The 27,112-nt window shown below is 39.2% G+C and overlaps 2 protein-coding genes across 2 annotated transcripts in view; one reads left to right on the forward strand and one right to left on the reverse strand.

The window, feature by feature from the left end:
• Positions 1-649: 649 nt before the first annotated feature.
• Positions 650-27,112, reverse strand: part of LOC134531278 (E3 ubiquitin-protein ligase TRIM71-like) — a 61,160-nt gene continuing 34,697 nt past the window's right edge. The window contains exons 2-3 of the mRNA XM_063366970.1: positions 8,339-8,804; positions 650-7,317 (exon numbers count right to left, since the gene is read on the reverse strand). Coding sequence (XP_063223040.1) covers positions 5,875-7,317; positions 8,339-8,803 — 1,908 coding nt within the window. The 5' untranslated portion in view covers position 8,804 and the 3' untranslated portion in view covers positions 650-5,874. The remainder of the gene's footprint in view (positions 7,318-8,338; positions 8,805-27,112) is intronic.
• The window catches only part of LOC134530566 (dnaJ protein homolog 1-like), a 108,565-nt gene continuing 90,167 nt past the window's right edge, over positions 8,715-27,112 (forward strand). Inside the window, exon 1 of the mRNA XM_063365514.1 lies at positions 8,715-8,909. The gene's annotated coding sequence lies outside the window, so the exon portion shown is untranslated. The remainder of the gene's footprint in view (positions 8,910-27,112) is intronic.

The following is a 27,112-nucleotide window of genomic DNA, read 5'->3' on the forward strand; positions in this document are numbered from 1 at the left end:
CTGTCAGAACCATAGCTTATGCTACAAACAGTGCAAGTTACTGTTAATTATTATGCACCTAGTCTGAGAGTAAGGCTTGGTTCCGAATGTTCTGCTAATTTATTTACAAGCCAAAGTAAAAGGTTGGAGAGTACTGATGATGAAATTGTTATCTTCGCAATAGTGACAAAAGTCAAACTTAGGCTTTTAGTATAAAATGGACCAAAAACAAAATTTATTAAATTACAGTGCATAACCAAATCATTTGTCTGCCACCCATATGAACTGATTTAGCTGGTATGGAGTGGTATGAAAAATTAAATTCACTGAGAATCTCTTTCACTATAATCTAGTGACTAGATGTCAAAAACAAATGTGTGAGTTGTTCAGCAGTTATTCTGCTGACAAGTGGGAAGAGTGTTGCTAGCATGTGCAAAATATTAAAGAGGACTTTGTGAAAAATAATGGCAATACGGCAAGTCACACACAGACAATTAGGAAAGTTCTCTCTCTGATTCAGAATACGTTAAGTATTTTTTTATTCTAGTTTTTATGGTATGCAGTGGAAATTTTGTACTTCTGTTTCAACGATTTGAAGCAGAGCATACAGTACATGCACAGGGTCACAGAGCTATTAGAATATTTAGGGGGGGGGGGGGGGGGGGGGGGGGGCAAATCCCCGGGGCCCGGCCACCAGGGGGGCCCAGAAAACAGAGGGGCCCAGAAAACAGAGGGGCCCTGTTTCATTTCAAGACTTTGAAACGCTTAAATTTACTTTGATAGCAAGACAAAAATTACAAGTCTGGAAACCTCAAGTTAAGCAATTTGTTCGTATCACATTTACAATCTTGGCCACGGTAACTTTATACAAACAAGTCTGCCTGGAAGAAAAATGTGATAACAGACTAAAAGGAGAGACAAAAAAATATATCTATCAAAATATTTTGTTGCATCTTAGAGGCGGCAGCTTGGTATCGCTTGACAGAAGAAAGTTAAATACCTGATAAGGCAATGAAAAATCTGCTGGCCAGGATAGGTGAATGTTATGTGAGGGAGATGTTATCCAAGATAATAAGCAGGACAGCTTCTACTGCAGCCAGTAACTCAGATTTACTTACGCTCCTTTATTTACCCTCCATGTGTATGTGTAATTTTTTTGGATCCAGTTGTCTCCAGTTTGCTTGGAATATATCATAGATTCAAAATCTCATGCAAGAAACAGTGGTGTGTATCACTGAACATGCAGATAATAAATAGGGTAGCTTAAAAAATATTTGTTACGTGACACATGCAAGACTTAACAGAAGAAGTCTAGTACTATCTTCAAATAATTCACAAGTCTTAATAGTTTTTAAATCTACTCTGCAGCCTGCTGTACAAATGCTCAACAAATTAACAGAAACAATATTGCTAATTTATTTCCCAATATGTGTGTTGCACTGCACACAATCTGTGTACTTTCAGTTTCTGTTGCTCAAGCAGAAAAATCTTTCAGTGTGCTTAGCAGAATAAAGAATTGCCAGAGAACAACAATGGATAAACAAAAACTTGCTGATCTAGGAACATTATGCATTGAATCAAGACTTGCTTTGAAATGTTTGCTAATGTGAAAGCATGAAAAACTAATTTCGAATGATTATTGTTTTTTAGGTTGGTCAATATTAAATATGTTATATTTTAAGTTGTTTGGTACACACAAATTGTTAAGTTTTAAAAATTTAAATTTCATCATAATTTTTGAAAAGTCATACAGGGATGAAAATGAGGTTTTATTGAGAGAAATTTAAAAAACACTTGGTGTTGTTCTATCTATACAGTACTATAATCTCTTAAAGGTTTGCAGTCTTTTGATTATTTTTTTTTTAATACAAGGGGTTAGCAGTCTTTTGATATATATTTTTTTTTTTTAAATACAAGGGGTTTGCAGAGTTGAGTACTTAGTAATAGAGAGGTAGTCCGACAAACTTATTTGCACTCAGGCCCTTAACTTCTCTCGACAGCCCTGCATATGCAAGATGAGTTCTGGAGCTCTTCCGTACTCGGTGCTATTAAAAATGACTAGGTACACCATAAAATGGACTCTGCTTATCATTATCATAGGTTCTTCAACCATGCCCTTACAAAGGTACCTATTTAAATTTATGAGATTTGGAAAGTCACTTGTACAAGTATCCTGGGTAAACAACTAATTCAACATTTATTAAAAGTAAACTAAATTTTAAAGAAAACTTGGCAAACATACTATTTTTTATTGGCTTCAATTATTGATCCCGATAACCAATTTCAAAATGCTGGGATATGAAAAAGTGACCAAGCAAGTGATCAATTGAAATTCTATAGCTACGCAGCCACTCTTCCGAAACAAACTCAAGCACAAGGTTTGGTTTGCCTGCTTTATAATGGTAGGGGAAGACATTATGCACACAGCAAAATCCAAGAACGCTCTTTTGCCTGTGTCACATTGAACAGTAATAAAACAAACTGACTGAAAGTTAGGATACTGTCATTGTACCAGAGGTCACTGCTAACTGTGAACTGTTAGCTTCTGCCAATTGTATTGTTACTCATAGCTTCCCTAGATGCTGGGAAACCATATGACAAGTAAGTAAACATGTGTTTGTATGTACATACATATGTGTATGCACTCTACATGCTAGTCCTGATTTCAACATAAATTGACCTAAGTACATTGTATTTGAATTGTCTGGAATAGTTTTAACTAGAAAAAGAAAATATTATGCAGCCATTTAACACTGATTCTAGATGTTACTTTTTTTACACTAGATTTATCAAGGGTTTTTTTTTTTTTTAATTTTTTTTTGGAAGAAATTTTTAAAATGTTTTTGTTACATCAATCTTTTTTTTGGTTATTTTTGCTAGTTTTGCGAGGTTTCATTTAAAAATTTTAATTTGATAAAAACTAAGAATAAAAATGACCAAATAATCACAGAAAAGTAAATATTTTAAGATCAACACCACATAGCTATGAATTTTTAATACAAGGGACAATTGGGGGGGGGGGGGGGAATAACCTAACAGCAAGGTGAAACACCTGCAATAATATTTTGTAAAGAATTACCTTAATAAGATTATACTTTCAGGTGACAAAGTTGGTACTGGACATATCTAGTGCTATCTATTGAACTTGTGTGATGACACTCGGTTTTCATGCAAAAATCTTGAAGCTTTCCAGTATTATTCTGTAGCGTATTTCTCACTACATAACTGCCCTGTACATTACACAGAATACTGCACCACACAACCATAATAATTGCTTTACTTAAATTACATGAAAAAATGGTCAGGAACACAAATATCAGCCTGTGAAAGTATTGAGTTACTGTCCATTTTGCACTGGAACTGCCTTTCCTTTCTCTTAAACATCAGTTTCAAAATCAGTCTCCCTAAGGATGCAAACCACACAGCCTTAGGCCATTGCTTATAATATTGTCAAAATGAAAATGACTTTTCTTAAAAGTCACTTAGATTCCTTTGACACCAGGTGTGCTCTTTGCACCTTCCCTTATACCTATAATATAATATATATTAATATGTATCAAAACTAAACAATTATATTTCTCAGAAAAACATTTATACCACTTATTTACTCCCTGCCCCAACCGCTCCCCGAATTGTTGAAAGAAACACTGCACAAAAACAGTTCTGGTATGTACAATGTTGCAAAGTTGGTGTAACTCTGATGTCAGTATGCATACATAACCACAGTTCACATATCAAGAACGAAGTTTTGAAATACATAATTCTGATGTATTAAATGGCACATTGACAACTACACCCCTCTTACTGAAGTGAATTAATGTCATTAACAAATAATAAAGGATATTCAAAGCATCTTACACAAGAACAATATCATGTTGAAATTTCTAGCACAATCACCATACAATGTGGGTTATTTCAAATAATTGCCTTCACATTAACATGCTCCCAAATGCTATGTCCTAATCTTTAACTCTCTGCGGAAATAAAAGCAAAAATGGTTATGTTACTCCATGTAGAACAACTATTAAGAAATTGATAATATTTATGTTACGTGTGACCTTTGACTATTACCTACTAATGCTTGCCAATATTTATTATTTACTTGCTCAAGAGTAGAAATCAAATATTAGAATTATTTAATCTACAGGATACTGAAGTACACTACAGCGCACCCTAAATTACTAGAGAGAGGTAGACTAAAATCCCGGACACAATCAACATAAGCATTTCACAAGTACAACACAGTATTACACATAACATAACAGTTTAACTTCATGTATTTTTTTTTAACTAGTTACAATCGTACACTGTAGTAAGCATTTACAAAAGCACAGTTTTAGTATAGAGTACAGCTTGCTGTAAGTTTTAACTCCTGCTTAATGTATACTGTTTTTTTTTTTTTTTACAAAAACCTAGTTATGTTTTCAGCAATTCTTATTAACTACATTGTCATTTGAGGACTTTATTAAATAAATGAGAATAACCATCTATTGACTAGATTGTGCCCAATACTTCTTTTTATGTTCACACTATGGGGTTAATTATATTTACTTCAGCATGTAATTTTGATATCCCACAATGACTTATTTTGTAAATTACCCCCCCCCCCCCCCCCCCCCCCCCACCACCACTTTTTCTCTTTAGATTACAGAATGCCAACAACAGTAGCAATTAATTCAAAACAAACTAAAATATTATAAAAAAAATAATGGGGTTAAGTGTAGGTCCTTTCTACTCATGCCCTTGTCTTGTTTCGTATTGTGCGCTTATCTCCATTAACTATCACGAGTAAATGTTAATGTTGATTGTGGCCCAGTTTTGAAAACAAAACAGTGTATTTAAAAAAAAAATTGATGGTTAAAAGTTACTCATTAACTACCTCATATCATCATATACAATAACATAAGAGCAAAGGCCATTAAATATTATAAATAAATGTTCAGTCAACTAAATATAGAACAATAGCATTCACCTAGACATCATTATTTAAATTGCATATTATTTTTAAACAAAGAAGGAAATAACATTGTAGTTAAACAGCAATTTTTGTAAGCACAATGTAAAAGAAAACCGTAACAGCAACCTAGACTAATTTATCAAATAGTTTGCAGACATCATCTCAGAGAATTAGGTTTGTAATTTATCTTTTTTATTTTGCATTACAAAGGAACTTGACTACTGTGTAATTGAGGCTATAAACTAGTTGACAATAAAATATATATTTTAAAATAGCTACTGTGTGAACTGAGTATGTACATAAATGCCAAATAAACATCAGCAGTATGTAGTTTTTGGCATGCTCAGTCTTATGTTCCTATAGGCCTATGCTGAATACAGAAGACAGTCTTTTAGGCATATCTGCACATCTTTACTTTTAACCTTCAAATGTTCCACACTAATCTCCATTCAGTCTTCACATGCAGACAAGATGAATGTGTCACGATTTTCCATTTTACACGACAATATAAATTTCGGTTACAAATTCTGTTTTATAGTAGCTGGCTTGGATTGACGGCCAGAAAAGTTTCGCAGCAATGTAAATAAAATATTGGTTTGACATATCAAATATGTGATGCACAAGATATTTTTTTACATTATGTACAGATTCCTGAAGAGACATATTAGTCATGAAGCAGTTCTCATATTACTTGCATCCACACACATAATGTGAACATTTTTCCTGTCTGCCCATTAAAGAATGTTTTCTAAATTTACTCTCAGTCATGTTCATCAAACTGGATTAAAACAGTTTGATGAAAAATTTTTGTTCACCCTCTTACTTTAGAGCAAGTCAATAAACAAAAAAATTGAGTGTTTTGATTGTTTTAGTAAAATCTACTTAAAATAGTTACACATAATAGTAAAAATGATCACATGTATAGTATAAAAAAAAACTTAAAATACCTGGACCCTGTTGTTCCCAAAATCAACGACGATGATCTTACCATCAGGTGACAGACACAACCCACTCGGCGTCTCCAATTCTCCTGGTTTTTGTCCTCCAGAGCCAAACTCGTGCAAGAAGCTCCCATTGGCCTCGAATATCTGGATGCGGTTGTTTCGCGAGTCCGCCACGATGATGTGGCCTTCGTCGTCGACAACAACGCCCTGGGGGCGGCAGAACTGCTTCTGGCCCGAGCCCGGAGCACCCAAGAAGCACGCATTGTGACGGAACTTGGTGTCTATGGTGACCAGCCGGTGGTTGTTGAAGTCCGTGATGGTGATGTCCCCGTTGTGGTTGAAGCATACACCTCTCGGGGAGTCAAAGTGCCTCCACATGGGCTGCTGCTCAAATCCAAACTTGTTGAGGAAAAGGCCCTTGGAAGTGAAGAGCTGGATGCGGTGGTTACGTGTGTCCGAGACCACCATCAGCCCCTCCGCATTCACCGCTACATCCCACGGGTAGTTGAACTGCCCGTTCTGGTACCCCCTCTCCCCAAACTTGAACAGGAACTTGCCAGCGGGGCCAAACACCTGCACCCTGTGGTTATCCTTGTCGACGACCACGATGTGACCCTGGGTGTCCGTCGTGACGCCGGCGGGCCGGTCGAACTGCCCCGGCTCAGAGCCCTTGCAACCGAACTTGAACAGGAACCTGCCATCCTGGCCGAACACCTGGATGCGGTTGTTGCTGCGGTCTGCGACGACTATGTTCCCCGAGCGGTCGCAGCAAACCCCCCAGGGTCGCAGCAACTGCCCGTCCTCCTCCCCCTCCTCGCCGAACACCAGCACGGGCTTGCCTACGTTGGCGTAGTCGCGTGGCGTGTGGACGCGCACGTGGAACGGGCTGCCAAGGATGGGCCGGCCACGGATGGTCACGTGGACGGTGTGCAGGCCCTCGACCAGAGGCCGGTAACTCACGCCGTAAGTGCCGTCCTCGTGGTCCACGACGTCCGCGTAGCACGAGCCAGAGCGGCCGGGCCCGGCCACCGTCGTCACCACGTGGTCCGAGCCGCGTGCCCGTGGCTCCCCCAGGTGGTCCTTGGCATGCACGGCGAAGGCGGCAACCCGGCCCCTGAGCGCCCGCACGAGGCCTTCCCCCGCAGCGAAGCTGTGCGCGGCACTGGCAGAGCTGCGCACCTGGCCGGCTGTGCTCAGAGCACGCAGCAAGCCTGCATCCGGCTCCAGGAATGCCATCTTGTCGTCCTCGGCAGGCTGCAGGAGCGGGGGCAGGCGGTCCAGATCCCTGGACACGCGCTCAAGCGCATACAGCACATCCACGCCGCTGCCGAACTTCACCTCCTTCTGCAGGGCGTCCCGGGAGCTGGCCAGCTGCACCAGCAGGCGGTGTAGCCTGTCCCTCTGTGCCAACAGCTCCTGGCTCTTCATGGCCCGCACCTGCCGACACACCACCCACGTCTGCTGCACATCTCACTGGACAAGGAGCGTGAAGATGGTCGAGGCGTAGGAAAGGAGACGTTTCGGGACAAACTCACATTTCACCATAACAAAAATCCTGAAATTTGTTCCCTAAGGAAGGCTGTGTTAGTGCACATTTTCATAGAACTTCAAAGTTACTCCTTACTATAAAGGTTAAGTATCCCAAAATGGCTGCAAAACATGTGCTACTACCTGTAAGTAAACTAAATACATTAATCTTTAGTTTCTCATTAGATAGCCCTACAGGAGGCTCACATACTACTTATGTACAGTTCCAAAATGAGGTAGTTTCAAATGAAAACAATAATGGGCACTAAAAAAATTGAAAAATTGGCTTAGAAACTGTCAATATTCTAGTGTGTGCTTATATTTTGCATTTGCGCAAAATACCCTGAATATCGTCCATACTCGAAAGATGGCGACCTTTAAACTCTGGTGAAGTTTTTTTTTGTATGAGGGACAGATGTTTCTGGTTGTTTGCGCATGCGCGAAGACAGCGGCCAGGGCCGGTGCAAGGTAAATTGGCGCCCTAGGTGAAAAACCTTAATGCACCCCCCCCCCCCCCTCTCCACAACCCACAGACAGCATAAAAAAAAATATTCCTTGCCTCAATATACATCACGTAAGCCTACTAAGATTTTGTCAACAATCAAATGTAAGCAGGCTTGTGTTTTTTTTTTTTTACTTTTTTACTTATTACAAATCATAAACAAGTCACAGTGGACTTTTAATAATTACTTAGGCCTATATCAATATGAACATTCCCAACTGTTACAAAAATCCATTTTCATCTAGTTTGAATCATCGCTGAACATATGATATCAGCTGTTATGTGTCGTGCTGCGCCGCCCCCAGCTACTTGGCGCCCTAGGCGGTCGCCTAGTTCGCCTGTACGGACGCGCCGGCCCTGACAGCGGCGACGTGGCCAGGATGGCGGACACAGCCCGGCGCGGCGCAGAGCGCGGCCGAGGAGACTGACCTTCTCGACCTGGGCGAGCAGCTCGAGCTCGCGCTTCTGCGCCGCGCCGACGACGCGCTGCGTGAAGGCGTGCACGCCGCCCGCCGCCAGCTGCGCCGCCAGCTCGACGGCGCCCGCCGCCGCCTGCGCGCGCGCCGCGGCGTCCCTGACGGCGCGCAGGCCGGCGTCCGCCTCGGCCAGGGCGCGCGCGGCGGGGCGCGGGTCGTCGTCGCGCGGCGCCATCGCCTGCAGCAGGTCGGCGATGAAGGTGTCGGGCGGCGAGCTGGACGAGCCCGGCGACGAGCAGGACAGCGCCGCGGCGCCGCCCAGCAGCGAGGCGCCGGCCGGGTCCGTGGGCGAGGCGGAGGCCGACGAGGAGGACAGGTAGTGCGCCAGGCCGTTGGAGGAGGGGGCCATGAGGAGGCCCGGCGAGTCCGCGTCCAGGTTGCCGGGCGAGTCCATGTGGTGCAGGAAGCCGGCGCTCATCCTGCGACACCGGCGCGAGCAACACGTCGTCAACGCTTTACGTCAAAGCGAACTCACGCAGTGTACACCCTACTGCCTACTGGGGTTTCTCCAGGGCCGGTGCAAGGTAAATTGGCGCCCTAGGCGAAAAACCTTAATTCAGTCGCTTAGGGACATAGCGTCTTGACATCTTACCTTTCTGCCGAATCTCATTACTGGTTTTACAACTATGCTGTGTAATATGTAGGCGAGTGCATGGTCTCTAAGATTACTCAACTTTCTGTGCATTACTATCCTTCACTTAATACCCAAACAGGAGCTGTAAATTTTGAACATAGAACCTGCTACTGAAGCAATAATTTTTTTCTGCACAAATCACAACCAATTTACTTTCCCATAATTTGTATCTTATATAAAGTCAACAAAGAAATCCCCAAGATAAATATATATACACAAAACAATCCAACGAGATGTCCTGTATGGATTATCATGTGAACCAGATACATTGGAAATGACGATATTGTGTGGCACGCTGCTACAGAGAACTTATCGGACAGCATGATAGGGCTACACAATTCAGGCGTATCGCACAGATGTGTCTGCGCAAATTGTGACTGGTCCCTTATAATGCAAGTCGTAGCAGTTGATAAAATACTGTACATACACTTATTGGGGTAAACTGAATAAAATTGAATTTTTTTTACAATAAATATAATTTTTTATAGACAAAATACGCCACAATGGTAGTTTACGAGAGTTGTCGCACGGGCGGCGAGGCTAATAAACACTCATCTCGTATGTGGCTCCGAGGTTCGTGGTCCGAAAAAGGATGGCAGGAAGGAGGGTGAAAGTCGAGGAGGAAGGGGGCGAGGATTATGGGATATCTTTATCTTCACCCGGCACGTCATCGCAGAGCGAACACCAGTGCAGGGCGTAGGGTGTCGTCAACGGTCTGTGCAGCTATAAAGAAAACTATTTCCGTGCCTCGTCTTTGCAAACATTTAATCTTTTTTTTAATTATTGGCAATTTAAATGGCTTCTTTTAAATATCCCAGATTGTATTGCATCCATATTTAATTTTCTAGCCAATTCACTGTGCAGCTAGATCGACACAATTTGGAGGGGGGGGGGGGTGGAGAGAGGCTTCCTAAAGAGTTCACGAACAGGCTTTAGTAAGTGTTCTGATCATACATGCACATGAACAGCAGCGCCTTGTTAACCAATGCCAAACTGACCCTCTGTCGTCGACGGAGTCGGGAATATTCGACAAAGCAAAGCAGTTGCCGCAGACACGACAGTCCTGACCTGCTAGAGTCTGCTAACAAGTCGGTATCTACACTCTTGGGCATGTTCAACAGTTAGCGTGGACACATAAAACCGGGAAGAGCTCGAATTGTTTATAGGAGTCACTTGGATTAGGCTTGGAATCCGACAGCCTCACGGACTAAGTTTTCTTTACATAAATTGGGTTTACTACTGGGTTGAAAACGAGGTCATCGCCGGTGGACAAACACCATTATGGTAAGGAAGAACAAGGAGGCTGTAGAACAAAGAGAGAAAACACACTAGCATGAACAAAACACGATCTTTCCTGAATTCACGACGGGACGAGTGAGAAAGCAGGAGGAGGAATGGCGCATGCGCAGAGAGTGCCGAAGAACAGAGATAAGCAGCAGGCCGACGTGCCCCAGCTCATTCGAGTGCAATCAAATGTGGCAGAAAGACGTGTGCTGGAAACTGTTCACTAACGGAAGTGCGTGCTTTCGGGCGCGTGGGTTGCGAAGAACTTCGTGAAACCGCTGGGGCTATCAGCAGGAGGGTTTTTTCTGGAGTTGATTTCTCGGTACGACAAATGTATCAATGTTGGTGGCGGTCATGTGGAAAAATAGCTACACGGTCGTATTTTGTTATCACATTGAATATTTTTTTTTGTAATATTCCCTGTGAAAAAAAATACGAAACTTACTATCGGAACGTCCCTCGTAAAACCGTCCCAGAATTCACCTGGGGTGATCTCTGTAAACAAAGGCGCGGGCTCGGCTCCAGGGCAGGGTAGGCCGTACAATCGCCCAGGGGCCCCGCACCAGCCATCATACTATCGATACTGTCGACATAAAGGTCTGTCATCAAATTGTAGACTCCTAGTCATTTTATAACGATAGACATCATTTATTCGAATTTAAATTTAAAATTTACAAAATTTCGTAAGATAAATTAGCTGGCTTAAAAAAAAGTTGTTTTAAAGAGTTTGTATTTTTTTAACTTTCCAAAGGATGGCTTGGGGGGGGGGGGCGGCTCACTGAAATTTTCGGGGGAGGGGAAGGGGGGAGCCACGCGGCCCGAGAGTTTTGCACATGGGATTAACCGATACTGTCATCTCTGGATACAGTGCTTGTATGTTGTAGCCTATACTGCCCTCTTTTTTTTTGTCTACAACCTACGTGCATGCAATAAGAATAAAACTTAAAAATATACACACATTTTCCCGTAAGACATAGTTCTGACATAAAACCCGTTTCAAAAGTCACGCTTTTGTAAGTGCAGGCAGACCCCCCTCAAGTGAGCTGCTCTTGATTCCAACACCCCCACCCCCCTTTCCGGATCAACGCCCATTGCTCCCGAACTGCAATTTTTCTCTGGGGGCTGTTCCATAAACCACCCCACCCCCCTCTTCACAAATCAAGATAAGGCCCCTCTCTAAACTATAGGGCGTCCGGGGTCCGGCAAAGACTAGAGCGCCACTGCCACGGCAGCACCGGCAATCAAGAGCTGGGGCCTCCCGCGTCGCGAGTCCGGCGTTCCAACGCTCAGCCCTCTCGCTCGCCGCAGCCATCTTGGACTGCGTGCGCCGCAAACAACATGAAACAAGTTGTACACGTGTTGACTATCGGCGTCTTTCCTCGGGAAGCCTAAGATGTACATCAAGTTCAGTCCCTGCCCGAACACGCCCGAATATTCACCTTAGGCCAACCTCGGGTTTATTTATGTATATTTATATTTCTCTGTTTATTTTAATGTAGCTATAGTAACCTAACTAACCGTAACCTAACGGACCACTTTTAATATTTTAATTCATTTTTCCTGCGCAAAAATAAAACAAATCCCGAGGTTGGCCGAAGGTGAATATTCGGGCAGGGACAGAGCTTGATGTACATCTTAGGTTTCCCTCTTTCCTCCCATCCCAATCGCTCTACAAAATCGCAAACATGAAAACTGTTTTTTTTTCTTCTCCTTCGTTTTAAAATGCGATAACCGCGTCGTAAGTACATAAGTAGTTAATTAATAATAAATCTAAATGTAAGTATGGTCAAAAAGTTCATAATACGTGTACGAAAAATCTACGGATTTTTTTATTTTTTTCGTTCGCATGTGGAGTAGCAGCCCTAAACGTTTTCAGGGCTTTGTAAAATTGTATTTAGTCGAAGTTAAATTGAGGCACAGAAACTATTGAATATAATCCGAAACTATAATTATTCGGGCTTTTCTAACAAATGTCATGGAGCAAAGAAAATCTGAAAGTATCCAATCTCTGCTCAATGCGTCAATCCGTTTTAGTGAATAGCGACTGGATAATCTCGCTCATTTAGACATATAGTCTATAGTGTCCACCCCCTCATAGATGTGTGACCATGTGAATGCCCTGAAGCCTTTGAGTACCCTTAAAAAAAATTCTTACTGGAGCTCTTCCGAAGTATAAATTTCCCCAACAAAAAATTGGTTGTCCGTAAAGTTGGTTTACGGACGATAGTTTGTGACAACGTCATAACAAAACATTGATGAAATTATTGCATACTTTTATGAATAAAATTGAATCATTCTTATTTTAATAATAAAAGAATAAATACTTGAAATTATACTAGTAATCAGATTTTAAAAATGCAAGAGTAATTAACCTTTATTGCCGAAATTGTTGTTGTAATAAGCAATGAAAACCACATTAACTTTTCACTTCACTTTATAAACAGTCGACGAAACAGTTCACGTGTAGATGACTTGTAATTAATTCTAAAAACTGGCGTTTAGCTATAAAGTTTAAATATAATTATGAACAAGTTTTCATATAAATAAACTGTAACCAAATATCTATCATCAATTATATGAATCACCATATTGTTTAGTCAATTGTAACAACCTATTATTACTGCACTCGCCGACAGCGTAACGGGACACTTTTTCGTGCGTGCAGCCGGTGTTCATCGATTTATTAGACGTTGTCACGTCAAAAACTAACCATGTTACGTTGGCCCTGTGCAAGAAATAAACGGCGGATGTGTCCTTTCTGCACCACCTCACTGTGTTGACCACGGTATGCAGGCATCTTATCGCAACCGAGATCGTCCTTACCGTAAAGTGCGTCATTCCGACGGCCGAACAACATGCGTCTTCCAGAAGAAACACGCCACGACTACCCCGACTTTCTAGGTCGTACCGCGTCGAAAATGGTAGATTGTACCGACTGCGGCGCACAGCGAGACGTGAACACAATCCAACATTTCGACGCTAGTCGGCCTCGAAAGCCAAGAACGTTTATTATTAGTATATTTATTCGACTTTTGTTTGGCGCAGTTAAGAAGTGTACGCCTTCTCTTACACGGAATCACATAAACATTTTATATCCAGGAATCAAACATTTAACTAAATACATTACATACTTAGTTTATTACTAACATAAACGATATAAAATAGTGTATTAAATATTAAAATAAATTTAAATAATAACCTAAACCATATGTAATATTGTTTTAAATAGAAAAAAATAATCAAAATTATGATATTGTCATTTTCACTCACTCAGTATTTATTGCCGTAGTTACGTGTCTGTGAATTTAGAACCAATTTTTTTTTTTCCTGGTAGACCGTTGGTGTCTATCATCCTGGTTGAAGCGTTGCAGAGGCGAGATACAGTAAAAGCTGGACTCACAATCACCCGTCCGTCACCGAGCCGAGCGATTCACAATGATCCGCACGGCCGTCAAATACTTTTACATGTTAATGTTGCCAACAGACTATAGATCTTAAAGATTGGTCAATATTTATCTTTATATATATATATATATATATATATATATATATATATATATATTGTGTGCGTGTGTATGTCACTGAACTCCTCCTAGACGGCTGGACCGATTTTGATGAAATTTTTTGTGCGAGTTCACGGGGATTCGAGGATGGTTTAGATTCACAATTGGATATTTTCTCTCGATTCTGAGTTAAGAAAAAACTAAAAAAACACGCTTTAAAAGCAAAAAAAACTAAGCATTGTTGATAAATAGCTTCCATGGCAACGGGCTTTTCCATTGTTGTTGCCTTCTGCGTAAACATGGGAAAGGTTTTTGGTAACGGCAGTGGCGTGCCCAAGAGGAGGGGTATGTATAATGAGAAGATACAAAATGTCCAGCGTAGAAATACTTACCGCCATATGTACATTTGGGCAGGACAATGTCTGTCGGGTCCGCTAGAAAGATATATAGAGATATATATGTAGAAAGATATTTAGAGATATATATGTAGAAATATATAGAGAGATAGAGATATAAATAGAAAGATAGAGAGAGTTATAGAGATATACATAGAGAGATAGAGAATTAGAGAGATAAAGAGAGATGCTTAGTATACGTTTAAAAAATTACAAAAAAAAATTGATTGCGGCATAGCAACGCATGCCGGGCATTATCTAGTATTGTATAAATATACTATATTGACATTGTCAGTTGAGACTTAGTAAATCATTAAATTGAATTTTTTCCGCTGATATTTATTTAAAAAAAATTTCTAGTTGTTAAAATATGTTCAAAAGTAAGTTAATAACATTTAATGGAAGCAGCTAAACATATATAAATATGCTTAAAAACTTTTTGGGATAGAAAATGTTGCTGACGATAGGTATTTTTCTAACAATTTGGAGGTTATTTCATCAGTCCGTCGAAAGTTAAAGCTTGGTAAGGTTTTGACGGACGGACGGGTGACAGACCTATGAGACGGATGATCGTAAGTTCATCTTGACTGTGAAGGATTTAGACCATTTTTGGATTTATGGACGGGTAGGCTATTAGAAGTTCACAATTTGATTTTGAACGGGTCCTAAGATTGTGCCGCGAGCTTGAAACAACTGAGCCTAGTTTAAAGTAAGAGTGCAAGTGATCACGCATTTTAAAATTATAAATAAAGCTAATGCAAATATTTTGAATTTTTTGCAGTCGTTTTCCCAGTTAGTCTGCCATGTCACTGTATATTCTATCGCAGTAATCAATATGAGGCAACAATAACGACTGCACGATGACCTCTGAAGTTTGCAATCTATGCATCTCTCTTCAACCGCAGAAGACAGTGCTATGCCTGCCTGCCTGCCTGCCTGCCTGCCTGCCTGCCTCCCCCCCCCCCCCTTTCCCCAACCGCCACCATATTAAATGATGTGTTACCTCATTTTCAAGCCATAAGTTTTTATCTGGGACCATTTCTTCAGGTGTATAAACATCGCATTTGGTGTTCTGTATCGAATGTTATCGCCAGATAAGTGCTAATTGCAATATGCAATTTGTAGAGTCAAACAAAATTGCACGACTCACTCTTTATAAGTTCATTTTCTGAGTTTCCATAGCTGGTTAACACACTTAATTTTCCATCAATTTCTTTAAGAAAATCTGCATTTAGCGGGGGGGGAAAATCAATATAGACGATGAAGCCGAACCTTTGTACAGCCAGGGTATAACTGAAATTATATCCACAGAGAATGGAGAGTTCCATTAAGACGTGATTCCATCCGGAAATTTTACGACTGCCATCGTATTTTGACGTGAATACATCTTATAATAAGGATGCTGGTATAAAAAGTGAAGAGTAACGGGAAAAAATATATTTTGAAACGTTATAAAAATATAAAACGGGGTTAGTGAATACGAGTTGTGCATGTATATCGGTGGGGTATGGAATTACGCATGCGCCAATTTGTTTCAGTTAGGTCACTACGAGTAACACAAGTTTCGGGAACGTTTGATTCCGGGTGACAGATTCATCGCTGCCTTAGAACCAGATTTTTCTAACGCACATTTTGTAAATTTTTCAGGAGAGTGAATTGAAAGTTTACACTGATACATTTTGTATGTACCTTAATTGATTTATATTAACTCGCAGTATTTATTTAGTTTGATAATCGAACAGCCATTCCTGCAAATTAGAAGACAATTACTCATTGAGTTGTTAAAACAGAGTATATAAAGTAAATACGTGCACCGGAGTTAGAAAAAGTAAGCTGTTCTTTAAAGGAATAAAATTTCGTTAGTGTTCTAACTCCACATTTGTTATTTTGGAACATGCATTAAACTTTTGAAGTTAGGTTTGCCTTTGTATAAAGATTGTATTAATGTACAAAATATGAGAACTTATAGTAATTAATTAATCAATTAAAATGTTACACAAGTATAACAGTATGATAATAGGCATTTCAGTTCAAACAATTATACTAACTACAACTTATTTGAGAATAGAGTTCCACAATATTTTGTCAGTTGCACTAAAATATGTATACAATGATTTAATGTCCTTTACTTTTGCTGCATCTAGTTGAGGTTTTCCTGTCACAATGGACGGAGATGGTAAAGAAGACGTTTTGCTTTTCTTTGCGCCTCGTGAAGACGTTCGTAAAAGTAAAGACACTTTGTTCAGTAGAACAGCGGGCTGTAACGTTGTTATGAACAAGATAGAGCCTTCTCCCATTTTATAAATGATGTGTTTCACTCTACTGAATGGTACATTGTTCAAATTTGTTAGTTTGGCTACAGTTTTGAAATTTTGAAAACTCGTATTTGAACTACTTTAAGTTTTTTCGTTGATCGACAGTTTAATAATGCTCTATGACAAGAGGACTATGTAGTTCAATCCCACGGAAATGCCTTTCAATTACGCTATGGAGACTATCCACCTCTTGCACACAGCTGTGTCCTGGTTCTTGAAATTTTTGTTCAATTTTCTTAACTCAACTGTCATTTAGATCAACAAAGTTTTTCAGAGCTAGCGCCATAAGTGAGTTCCTGTTTTGTGGTACACACGAATCACTCCAAAGTATAATATGCTCTAGAGTAGGTGTTTGTTTCACTATATTTTCCCAGAGTTTTGTTACAGCTGATGCAATGTCGTTTCCTGCTCTTCCGGCAATGCCATAAAATGCAATATCCTTGTTTGGTTCTTATGTCATATCCTGTTAAGTTATAAACACAAAGTTTACGTGTGTAATAGAAAGAAGATGTACTGGATTGTGGACATGAAAGTACCTTCTGAAGATCGGAACACACTACTGTATAATTAATGAGATGGAAAATTTCAGCCTTATCTTTAAGTTTCTCTTCTCTAGCAAACAACTTTTCTTCTTGATGCTTATTAAACACCTGTTGTTTTTCATTTGGTATGGTTTCAGTATTTTCCTTTAGGGTTTCTAACTCTTGACACATATCACATTGGTCAGTTTTTGGTACATGAAACCCTATGTTGTATTCAATTGTGAATATTTCATTATACAACCATTTACTTTGTGGTTCAATGGGTGGTTCTTTCAAAATACATTGTTCTCTGTACATGTCATACATCTTAGAGAGATTAAAACCCTGTTCAAAATATTTTCTAGATGATTGTTGCCTACAATAGTGAGCAGGTACTCTGTGGAAGCTGTCTATGTGATCTCTAATTACTTGTCTGTCTGCCTCTCCAATACGTTTTGAGGTTTTCTTTCCTCTTTGATCACCACCTGTAGGGGTTCCTGTCAACCCAGGCTTCTTTTTGTCATGAAAATAGTTAATGCGTTGCTGACTGATATTCAAAACACCAAGATAAAAGTCCTTGCAAACCCTTATTTTATTCCCACTAATATTAAAATAGTATTTAAACGAAAATGTTCTTGGCCTGTTTGAATTACTTTCTTTTCGAACCTGTTTTTTTTTTTTTTTTTTGCTATTCTTACAGTAGTCATATCATATAAATGGAATTTTTCATCATCAGTAAGTGAATTAAATTCTATAAAAATTTCTTGAGTGGTTTCATTGTCTATTACACATGCACACTTATTTCTGCACTTTGTGTGATCTCCCTTAATAACAATCATTCTTTCACTTACCTCCTGATCACAGATATTTGTTATGCTTTACCAGATTGTCTTAATGTCTTCCTAACTGTTTGTTTCCACATTTTCTTATTTACCTTCCTTTTCTTCGTTATTCGGGTCTCTTCAGGTAGTATGTTACCTTCAGCCGTGTTCTCTTCTACCTCCACTTCTGCCAGTTGTGCATTGTTTCCATGGTTGGTTGAACAGGTTGCTGTAGTTGTAATTACTTCAACAGCATCTTCAATGGATATCATTTCATCTTCCAAGACTTCAAACACGGCAATTCCATTCTCATCAGGCCTAAAATTAAAACCAATTTATCCTATGACACATTTTAAATGTTTAGCAAAGCTTGTTGGTGTTATTGTGTTCAAATAGTAGTTGCATTGTTTTTTTTTAACATAACGTTCTGATATACTATGTAAAAAAACATGTATTTAAGATTCTTAGATCATCTATAGGCTATTACTTTCATTTTTGATTACTTGTCAGACTACAGAATATTTTCCTCTGGAAGGTTAACCAAAATAAGTAAAGATACAAAGTTTGCATCAAAATATCCTTAAGTAGAAGTAACACACACATGCAAATGATTGATTGTGGTTGTTCAATAAACTTACCTTCCTGAACATACAATGTTTTGCCAGCCATTAGAAAAATCTTCATCTGGGTGTATTTCATCGCCGTTCAAAATGTCTGTATCAGCCATTATACAAATGTGTTTCTTACAAATTGTACTCAAACACTTTGAATTTTTATACTCAGTCAATAATACTTTTCCAACAACAAAACAATCACAACAAACAATTCACCTCTGCATGGCACAGATATTAGGCGTACCCAGGGGGGGGGGGTTGTTTTGAGGGTTCAACCCCCCCCCCCCCCCAAATAAAGGCAAGAATATTATGAACACTCATGTCATTCGAAACTCATTTTCTGAAGTTCCACACCGAGCGACGAGAGAGAACGTCACCAAGCAGCCCAATTGGTAAGTTAACGTAAACAAATTTGAATTGCAGTGGTTGGTTCATGAATGGTCAGTCTAAATTCTCAAATCAAGGTGATTGGTCTATGGAATAATTAGTTCAACTCTACTTTGATTATGTTTTAGATTTGCTTTGTAGAATTGGGCATTGAGTAACAGTAGCGATTGCGACCTAATTTCATACAAAACTCCATAAAACTATTAAAACGTGGGAGGGGGGATGTTTTTTGGTCGTTTTGTCAAGGTACTTTCATTTAAATACTGTACGTGTAACACGAAGAAGAAAAGTCGATTATCGCAAGGTGCTTAATTTCAAAATTGAAAAGCTGAAATGTAAATTTTTCGCCTTAGATGAAACGGACCTTGCTGAGTGAAACGTGTTGTGAAGTTGTGTTTGAGTCAGTAGCTCAAAAAAGGCCTCAACTCAATGCGTGGGTGTTTTTAGCAAATATTGTAATATAATATAATTTAATATATTTGCATAATATATTAATTTTAATATAATAAAATAATATAATTTTAACATAGCGAACGCTGGCGACACCTGACTTCAGCCATCCACCTGTAAGGTTGATACGCCCCCCCCCCCCCCCCTTTCCGGACGGTGCTCAAATAATCGAATATAATGTTAATGCCGCCACACGCAGACTACTTCGGCCCCAACGCGCCTAAGGAATTTTAAATTCAAAAACTACTTTGAGCAGTTAACAACATCGTAATTGTTGCAACCAAACATTTAACGAATTTTTCCAGCTATAATAAATAACTACAACAGGAGAATACTTGAAAAAAAAGTACATTTTAAACAGCTATATTTCCTATTCAACATGCGCTTATCCTATAAGACCAGGACCTGCCGCTAGAATGCGCTGCACAACGTGTCTCCCGTTGTTCCGTTGTTTTGACAACTTTCCGTTCTTGTTCTACTACAATATTATTTGTTTATAGTCTGTAGTTCAGTCATCGCTAGTTAGTTAATTGGAGTGCAAACATTTTTTTTAACTTTTACAAACAATAAGTTATTTTGGCCCGCTAATCGTAAGTAAATGATTGAGCATACCTTGTTAACATATTAATATAATATTTTTATATGATAGTAGTCCAGAGCCGATCTTTGGCTCACCTCCGCTAGAAATATTTCTAAATCGCGACGCATGAAAGAGAGGTTAGTGTGCTGCAACATGTTTAATTTCCAGTCCAGATTAAATACAGTATTTATTTTAAATATTTGTTTTACGTATGTATATTTTAATTGTTTTAAAACTCTACGCTAACTCCGCTCTAGGCGTTGGCCAGACTTTGAACAATAGCAATCCTAATGACCCCTCTAGGGAGTAATGACATTTTAACGTAATTTTATAAATTATATGTGTAACTTTTTCATATAAATATTTGTCAGGTGTTGTTATTTTTAATTTAACGTATATTTTTGTGTTCCGCACCATTGTTGAACGCGGAGTTTGCTTAGTTAAATTATGAAGTTTGAAACTATTTTAAATCTCGGCCAATCAGGAGCCAGCTTTAAAAATGTATCAAATTTTAAATCAACTGATTTAAGAAAATGTAATAGCCTATTGTGTTGAAAAGACGTCCCGTTTTGGACTTAAACCGAATCCTGCAGATATAATAGCTTGAGGCAGGCATCCGAACTAAAGGATGACAAAAATCGATGTACATTAAATAAAGTTATATTGTTAAGGCTTTATCCAGGATAGAGTAATTAGGTGTGATAAATATACGTGGGTAAGAACGGCGATATTCATTGAACTGAACTTTATGTGTACCATGTATCCCGCCTAAGGAAAGGATTTACAATATAGCCCATGTGTTATTTATTTGAAAAAGAATTAAATAATAAATATTAAATAAATAATATTAATATTTTTATTAATTATATATTCTTCACACAACTACGCCTACCCAAAGGAGTGTACGAGTCTCTATATATCTACCGACTGAAAAACTTTGTTAAAGCTAAAGTTAGCCGCAAGTGTATATTTTGAATAAGTCTCAATTTTACACCCATGCCTTACCCGGGACTCAAATCCAGAACCACTCGCGCCGTAAGCCGGTGTGCATCCGACTACGCTATTTACAAAACACTGCTCGTTCGTTATAATATTTTTCCATGTCAATGCTGAAACTGTTGAGAAAACTTAAAATTTGGGGGGGGGGGGGGGGAAATTATATGTAATTATATTACTTAAATAATTATGTAAAGTAAGTACTTGAAACTCATCAAACTCTAATTGTTTACATTTCGGTATGTATTTTCACATTTCTAGAATTACCACGAGTAATTATAACACTTCCGTGACAGACCATTTTTGTTTCAAAAAAGAGCTTTCGAATGTTTCTTTACGTAAGCTAAGAAATAATTTTTGAAGCAGCTGAACAATTAAACATTTATACATTTTAATATTTTAAGATGCGATATGCATACACCTAGAAGACATTAGGAGATTATAGTTTCGTCCGCTCATTCGTCAAAAGTATAAAGTTATCAAGCTTTAGATGGACGAGCGGATGAAATTTTTCGGTCCATCTTCGCTGCAGGTCACGTAATTGACGAATGGATGACGGATAGACGGAGATGACGGGCTATTGTAATTTCGGCCTTAGTTGTTAACACCCTTATAATCAAATAATACAGCAATTATTCTATTGTCATGACAACGTCAACTTATTAGGCATAAGTTTGTAAGTGCATACGCAGGTCCATTTGGTTAACTATTTTTTTTTTTTTGGGGGGGGGGGGGGGTGTTTACATATTTTAATATTGTAATGTGAACTTACTTAAGTGAATTGAAAGAAAAATTATATACAAGTTACAAAACAACAATAGCTCAGGTTTTAAAAATGAAATTTGAGACTATTCTATTTATTTACTCAAGAATAAAATAAATTCATTGGAATGAAATCAAAGGATGAAGGGATATTTCTACTAAGTTAGGTTTTATATTATTTTACTCTTTATTCAACTTAGTGTTTTTTTCCCAGCTGGGTCTGTCAAAGATCGCTTTCCTTATATAAACAAACCTTACTAAAATATAGTCCATGTTTCTCAATTTCCCAGTTAGCGGAATGTTTAATTTTTAGGTTCGGTATTTTTATTTTTTATTAATAACAATGCTATTTGTTGTTGTTATAGGTTACACTGTAAAATAAAAATTGGGGGGAAAAAAAAGAGAAAAGTTACCGATGAAACCACAGACATTGCCCACGTGGAGCAAGTGTCTTTTTGTCTTTGCTACCTGAATGCCAATCATTTAAACAAGCATGAAGTCAGAGAAGCATTTTTGGATTTTATTCCGACTACTGACCTGACAGGTTTGGCTAACCTTATTGTAAGTGGTTTAAAGAAGAGCGGAATATATTGCCGCTATGTAGTTGGCCAGGGATACGATGGGGCAGCGGCAATGAGCGGAATGTTTCATGGTGCTCAAGTGTATGTACGGGAAAAATGCCCTTTAGCTCTCTATGTGCACTGCAGTTCACACTCACTGAATCTAGCAATATCACATTCTTGCTCTCAATCTGACATCCGCAATTCTGTTGGTGTAGTGCAGTATATTGGTAGCTTCTTTCACAAATCAGCTCAACGTACAGACATCCTGAAAAGAAAAATAAGAGAACTTCTTCCAACTGACCACCAAAAAACAGTTCTGGCTATGTGTGAAACTAGATGGGTCCACAAACATGATGCAGTAATTCGCTTCAAAGAAATTTACGATGCTATTGTGTCAGCATTGGAAGAGTTGCAAGAAAGCCACAACAATGATACAGCGCAGAAGGCATGTCAAATGCTGAGTACGTTTCGATCGACCAACTTCGTTATAGCATTGTTTATCTTGGAGAAAATCATGAGCTATACTATAACCCTTTGTAAACAACTTCAGGCAGTCGACTGTGATTTGATAAAAGCGTTTAATTACATTGATGTAAGTATTAGCTACCTTGAAACGTATTAGAAATAACGCCGACGACGAGTTCCAAACTATTTTCGAAGCAGCGTCTAATGCTTTGTTACAAAATGCAGGAATCATACAAATGCCTAGCATAGCAAGAAGAAAAGTGAATCGTATGAATGCTCCAGCCTGCGATGTTCAAATCTACTACAAAATCAACTTTTTTCATCCCATTTGTAGAGCATGTAATAAGCCATCTGAGTGATCGGTTTTCCAAACATCGGAAAACCATTACTGCATTATGCAGCATTTTGCCCCACAACTGCGTAACTTGTACTAACACAGATATTGACGAGTGCATTGCTACGTGTGCAGCAGTTCTGCCAGAAACGAATGCTGCAATTGTCAAAGCTGAGTTTGAAATCTGGCAAGAAGCGTGCCGCTCTGACTACAGCACTAAGAGTGCTGTGGAAGCACTGGACCAATGTGACGCAGGCTTGTACCCTAACATCCACTGCCTCCTAAAAGTCTTGGCGACCCTTACCGTCTCAACGGCAACTCTGGAGAGGAAATTTTCTTGCTTAAGAAGATTAAAATCCTATCTGCGAAACACCATATCTCAGGAAAGACTGAATGGATTGGCCTTACTGAATGTCCACTACAACATCCACATCGACCCGGAGAATGTGGTTAATGAATTTTCAAAAAAAAGAAAAAAAGAATTTTTCTGTAAAATGTTTGTAAGCTTAAAAAAGTTTAACCCCCCCCCCCCCCTCAAAAAAAATCCTGGGTACGCCTATGAGTTAGAACGTGCTGTTTCTGACTCTTGTGATGAAAATATTTTGACTCGGCTGCTACACGTGGATAGAGAAATAGGAGTTAGAACAATAGATGTAAAAAAAATAGAAAAATAAACAAACAGGAGTTAGAACAGTCTGGTTCTAAGGCAGCGTCATCTAATTAGAGAGCAGATCACAAGCAATAAAACCAATGTTAATAAAATAAAATGCAGTTTACGCAGAAAATAGTGAAATATTTAAACAAAAAAGTTTACTACGTACATATCCATCAACTGTGAGACGAAGTTAAAAAGAATAGTGCGAAAAAAATTACTATGACGAGGCATATGGCAAATTTATTCAATCGGAATTGCAAGAAACGACGATTAGAAGAAATAAAAGCTAGTGACGTTTTCCAAAAGGAGCCACTCGCCGGTGCCGAACGGACCAGACGTCGCAGGAAGAGGAAGAAAACCAAGATGGCCTAGTACGAGTGCAGGCATCAGCGATAATCAGCCGCGGCCTGGTATGTGTGAGACAGTAACAGAAATTATATTCATATGGAAATCATAAAACAGTTTGATTGGAACAACTGTTTTCTTTTTTTAACTACCGATTTACACGACGCATTCACGCTAAAAACTAGCGGCCATGTTGTCCCGACACCCGTGCGCGCGCAATTTTATGGGGTATTTATCACCCGTTCGTAACTAATTATTCTGAGTGTGTCCCTCTTAAAAATTGTCATTTGAAATCGTGGTACCAAAAATGTCCAAACCAAATTTTAATTTTACCAAACAGACTAGTGGAGGTTCCTCGTGCATACCGGGGGGAAAAAAAAAAAAAAGGAAAATTACTAGCGTTCAGGGGAGGGGGGGGGGAACTTTGGGAGCCTCTGGTGGTGATTTCCTTTGTATTCACAGCAATTTTTTTTAATCACCCGAAGAAATCGCTTTTTTTTTTAAATTAGAACTTCACATCAGTGAAGAAGGATAAACTCATTAGTTGAATAAGGACACGTGGTAATTTAAAAACAAACCAAAAAAAAATAACTTGCCAAAATTGCGGCCCGGCCGGAAAGAAAATAAAACAACCTGCTCCGAGGCTACCGTGACCTTGGCAGCGGGCAGAACCGCGGAGCGAATACCCGGCCAGCAACCAACCAGCGCAGCGAGGCACGAAGAGAAGTGAAAGCGACGGGGTGGCTTGTCCCTTCCTGTTCCCCTCCCTTCTCCCCCTGTCGTATCCCCACCCCGGGGGTTCTATCCCCCGGCGCCAGGGGCCGATGTTTACTGGCAACCGACAGCTTCCCGACAAATCTACCACAAAGACATTCACCCGAGCTTGGTGTCTTGCAGCGCAATTCCATCAGCTGCACCCGACGTGCACTGTGTCGTAACTGGACGACAGTTATGATTCTTACAATGGGGGAATATCGTTTTAAATCAGTATTTCGGACATACGCCATTTCTACACAGTTATGTTAGTACCAGGCTCTGGAAAGAACTAGACAGGCGACAAGGCAAGCAAAAAAATCTTAACTCATTTCAAACACAGGCTGAAAAAAAAAAAATCTTTGGTACACTTACATACTATGATCTACTGATCGATTTTTAGTTATCTGTAAATTAGCTTTTTGGTTAAATGTTGCAATAGTTATCTCTTGTTTGTGAACGTTTAGTCAAGAGCTTAATTCTGCCTTATATCTTATTACCTGTTATATCACATATGTTAATGATATGATTTTTTTCAATTTCAATAAATGATTTTATGTAATAGAAAATGTGGTGTAAGTGTTAAGAAAAGGCTTATTGCCTTAACTTCACTACCATTAAAGACGAATATATAAAATTAAACAGAAATATCCGTAGTAAGAAAGAAAGCTGAATAGACGAACACAGAAAACAAGCCAAAATCAGCCGATTTAAGTGTTAAATGTAAAAACAGCACACAGAATTCCTTGGAAGGAATTAGAAAAATGTCACATTTCTAACAACGATGAGACAGTTGCAACTAAAACAGTAAATATAAACAACCACCTTGGACAAAACAGCGACAGACTTGAGGAATCCAACGACGATACTAAACATATAATCTGGATAATTGTACGACAGTAAAATTCAAACATGGATTTCAATTTGAGAGTCTATTACTAGCTATTCGTGGGCGTGACGTCATTAGCCAACCAGTATTAATTACATATGACAAGCAAAACTCATATTTGCCTCACAAAAGGTTTGTATTGTGTAGATATTTTAATTCTCAAATCACGTTGCTATAGTGATTTTTATTATTTTAGTTTGAAATCAAATGAATCACTACTTTTTTTCATTGCAACTTTGTATCACACTGCAAATTTTAAACAGCAATGCCAAGGATCAGTTTTAAAAGTAGATCGGGCTTCAACTTTACGTGTTGTATCCGAAATAACGGTCAAGTCGGCGAGTTACTGCACAAAGCGAATATGTACACATGAGTGGCTGCGCTGGTAAACTCGCGCCCAATATAATCGACGCTGACAACTTGAGAAACATAAGTTTCGTTCATCTACGAGTCAGGCATCTTCGGGTTTTAATCCGCTGTAAAAGTAAAATGTATGTTAGGTTATGTAAGGTTTATTAATTTTTTTATCGTCTTTATTGGTGGCAAAGTTAAGGCGATACGCCACATTTTTTATTACATCGTGCATTGAAATTTTACAAAAATAAGCATAACAAACATATGAGATAAAATAAATAATAAGAGCACCATTGAGCTTTAATTACATGTTCAAAGATAAAAGGAAATAACTATGAAATTTAGCCAAAAAGCTGATTGACGGGTGATTTGTAGGTATGTTACATAAATAAAATAGGTTTTAACTGGTTTAGGTTAGTTATGTTTGGTCAGGGACATTTGAAATACTCTTCAGAAGGCAAAAATAACGGATTCTGGTAAATAAATGCTTTTTTATTTATTTATTGTGAACGCGAAGTTGTACGAGTATGCGGCGATCGGACATGTTCTGTGACTGACCGTGAGTCGATGAATCTTAGTCTTCCCTCACATCTTGGGTGTATTTGGTGAAGAATTCGTTTTCATATTGTTGAGAATGTTAAGTAGGAAGTACAGGGAGCGGGTGGGGTGGGGGTTAACCGAGTGTTGTGGACGGTCAGTGAGGGGTGGGCGCGTGGGTGGGAGGGAGAGATCGAGAGATGGAGCAGCGAGTAGTTGCCTCCCCTCCACTACCCCACCCCTCACAGCACCCGGGTCCCCAAACATGTTCAAGGCTACGGCACGCCGCCAGGCCCCCACTCCCGGACCCGTCTCACACGAGCCAACTTCTGTGGCATCCGCCTCTGGAAGGAAAAAGGTTCGAATTTTTTTTTTATAAAGAAAATTACTAACTAGCTATTTCGTGCCAATTCTGACATGTAACTTCTATCGACGTTCTTGGTTTGACAACTGAAGCCATGTTCCAATTGTTTTCGCACTTTGGAACGTCACGATGGTCACTTATTTGCATCTTGCACTAGTGGCAGAAAGTACGCTAGTTTAATACAAACCTAAAATGAAATTAATAAC

Source organism: Bacillus rossius, chromosome 3, assembly GCF_032445375.1.
Source record: "Bacillus rossius redtenbacheri isolate Brsri chromosome 3, Brsri_v3, whole genome shotgun sequence".
Taxonomy (NCBI): Eukaryota; Metazoa; Arthropoda; class Insecta; order Phasmatodea; family Bacillidae; genus Bacillus; species Bacillus rossius.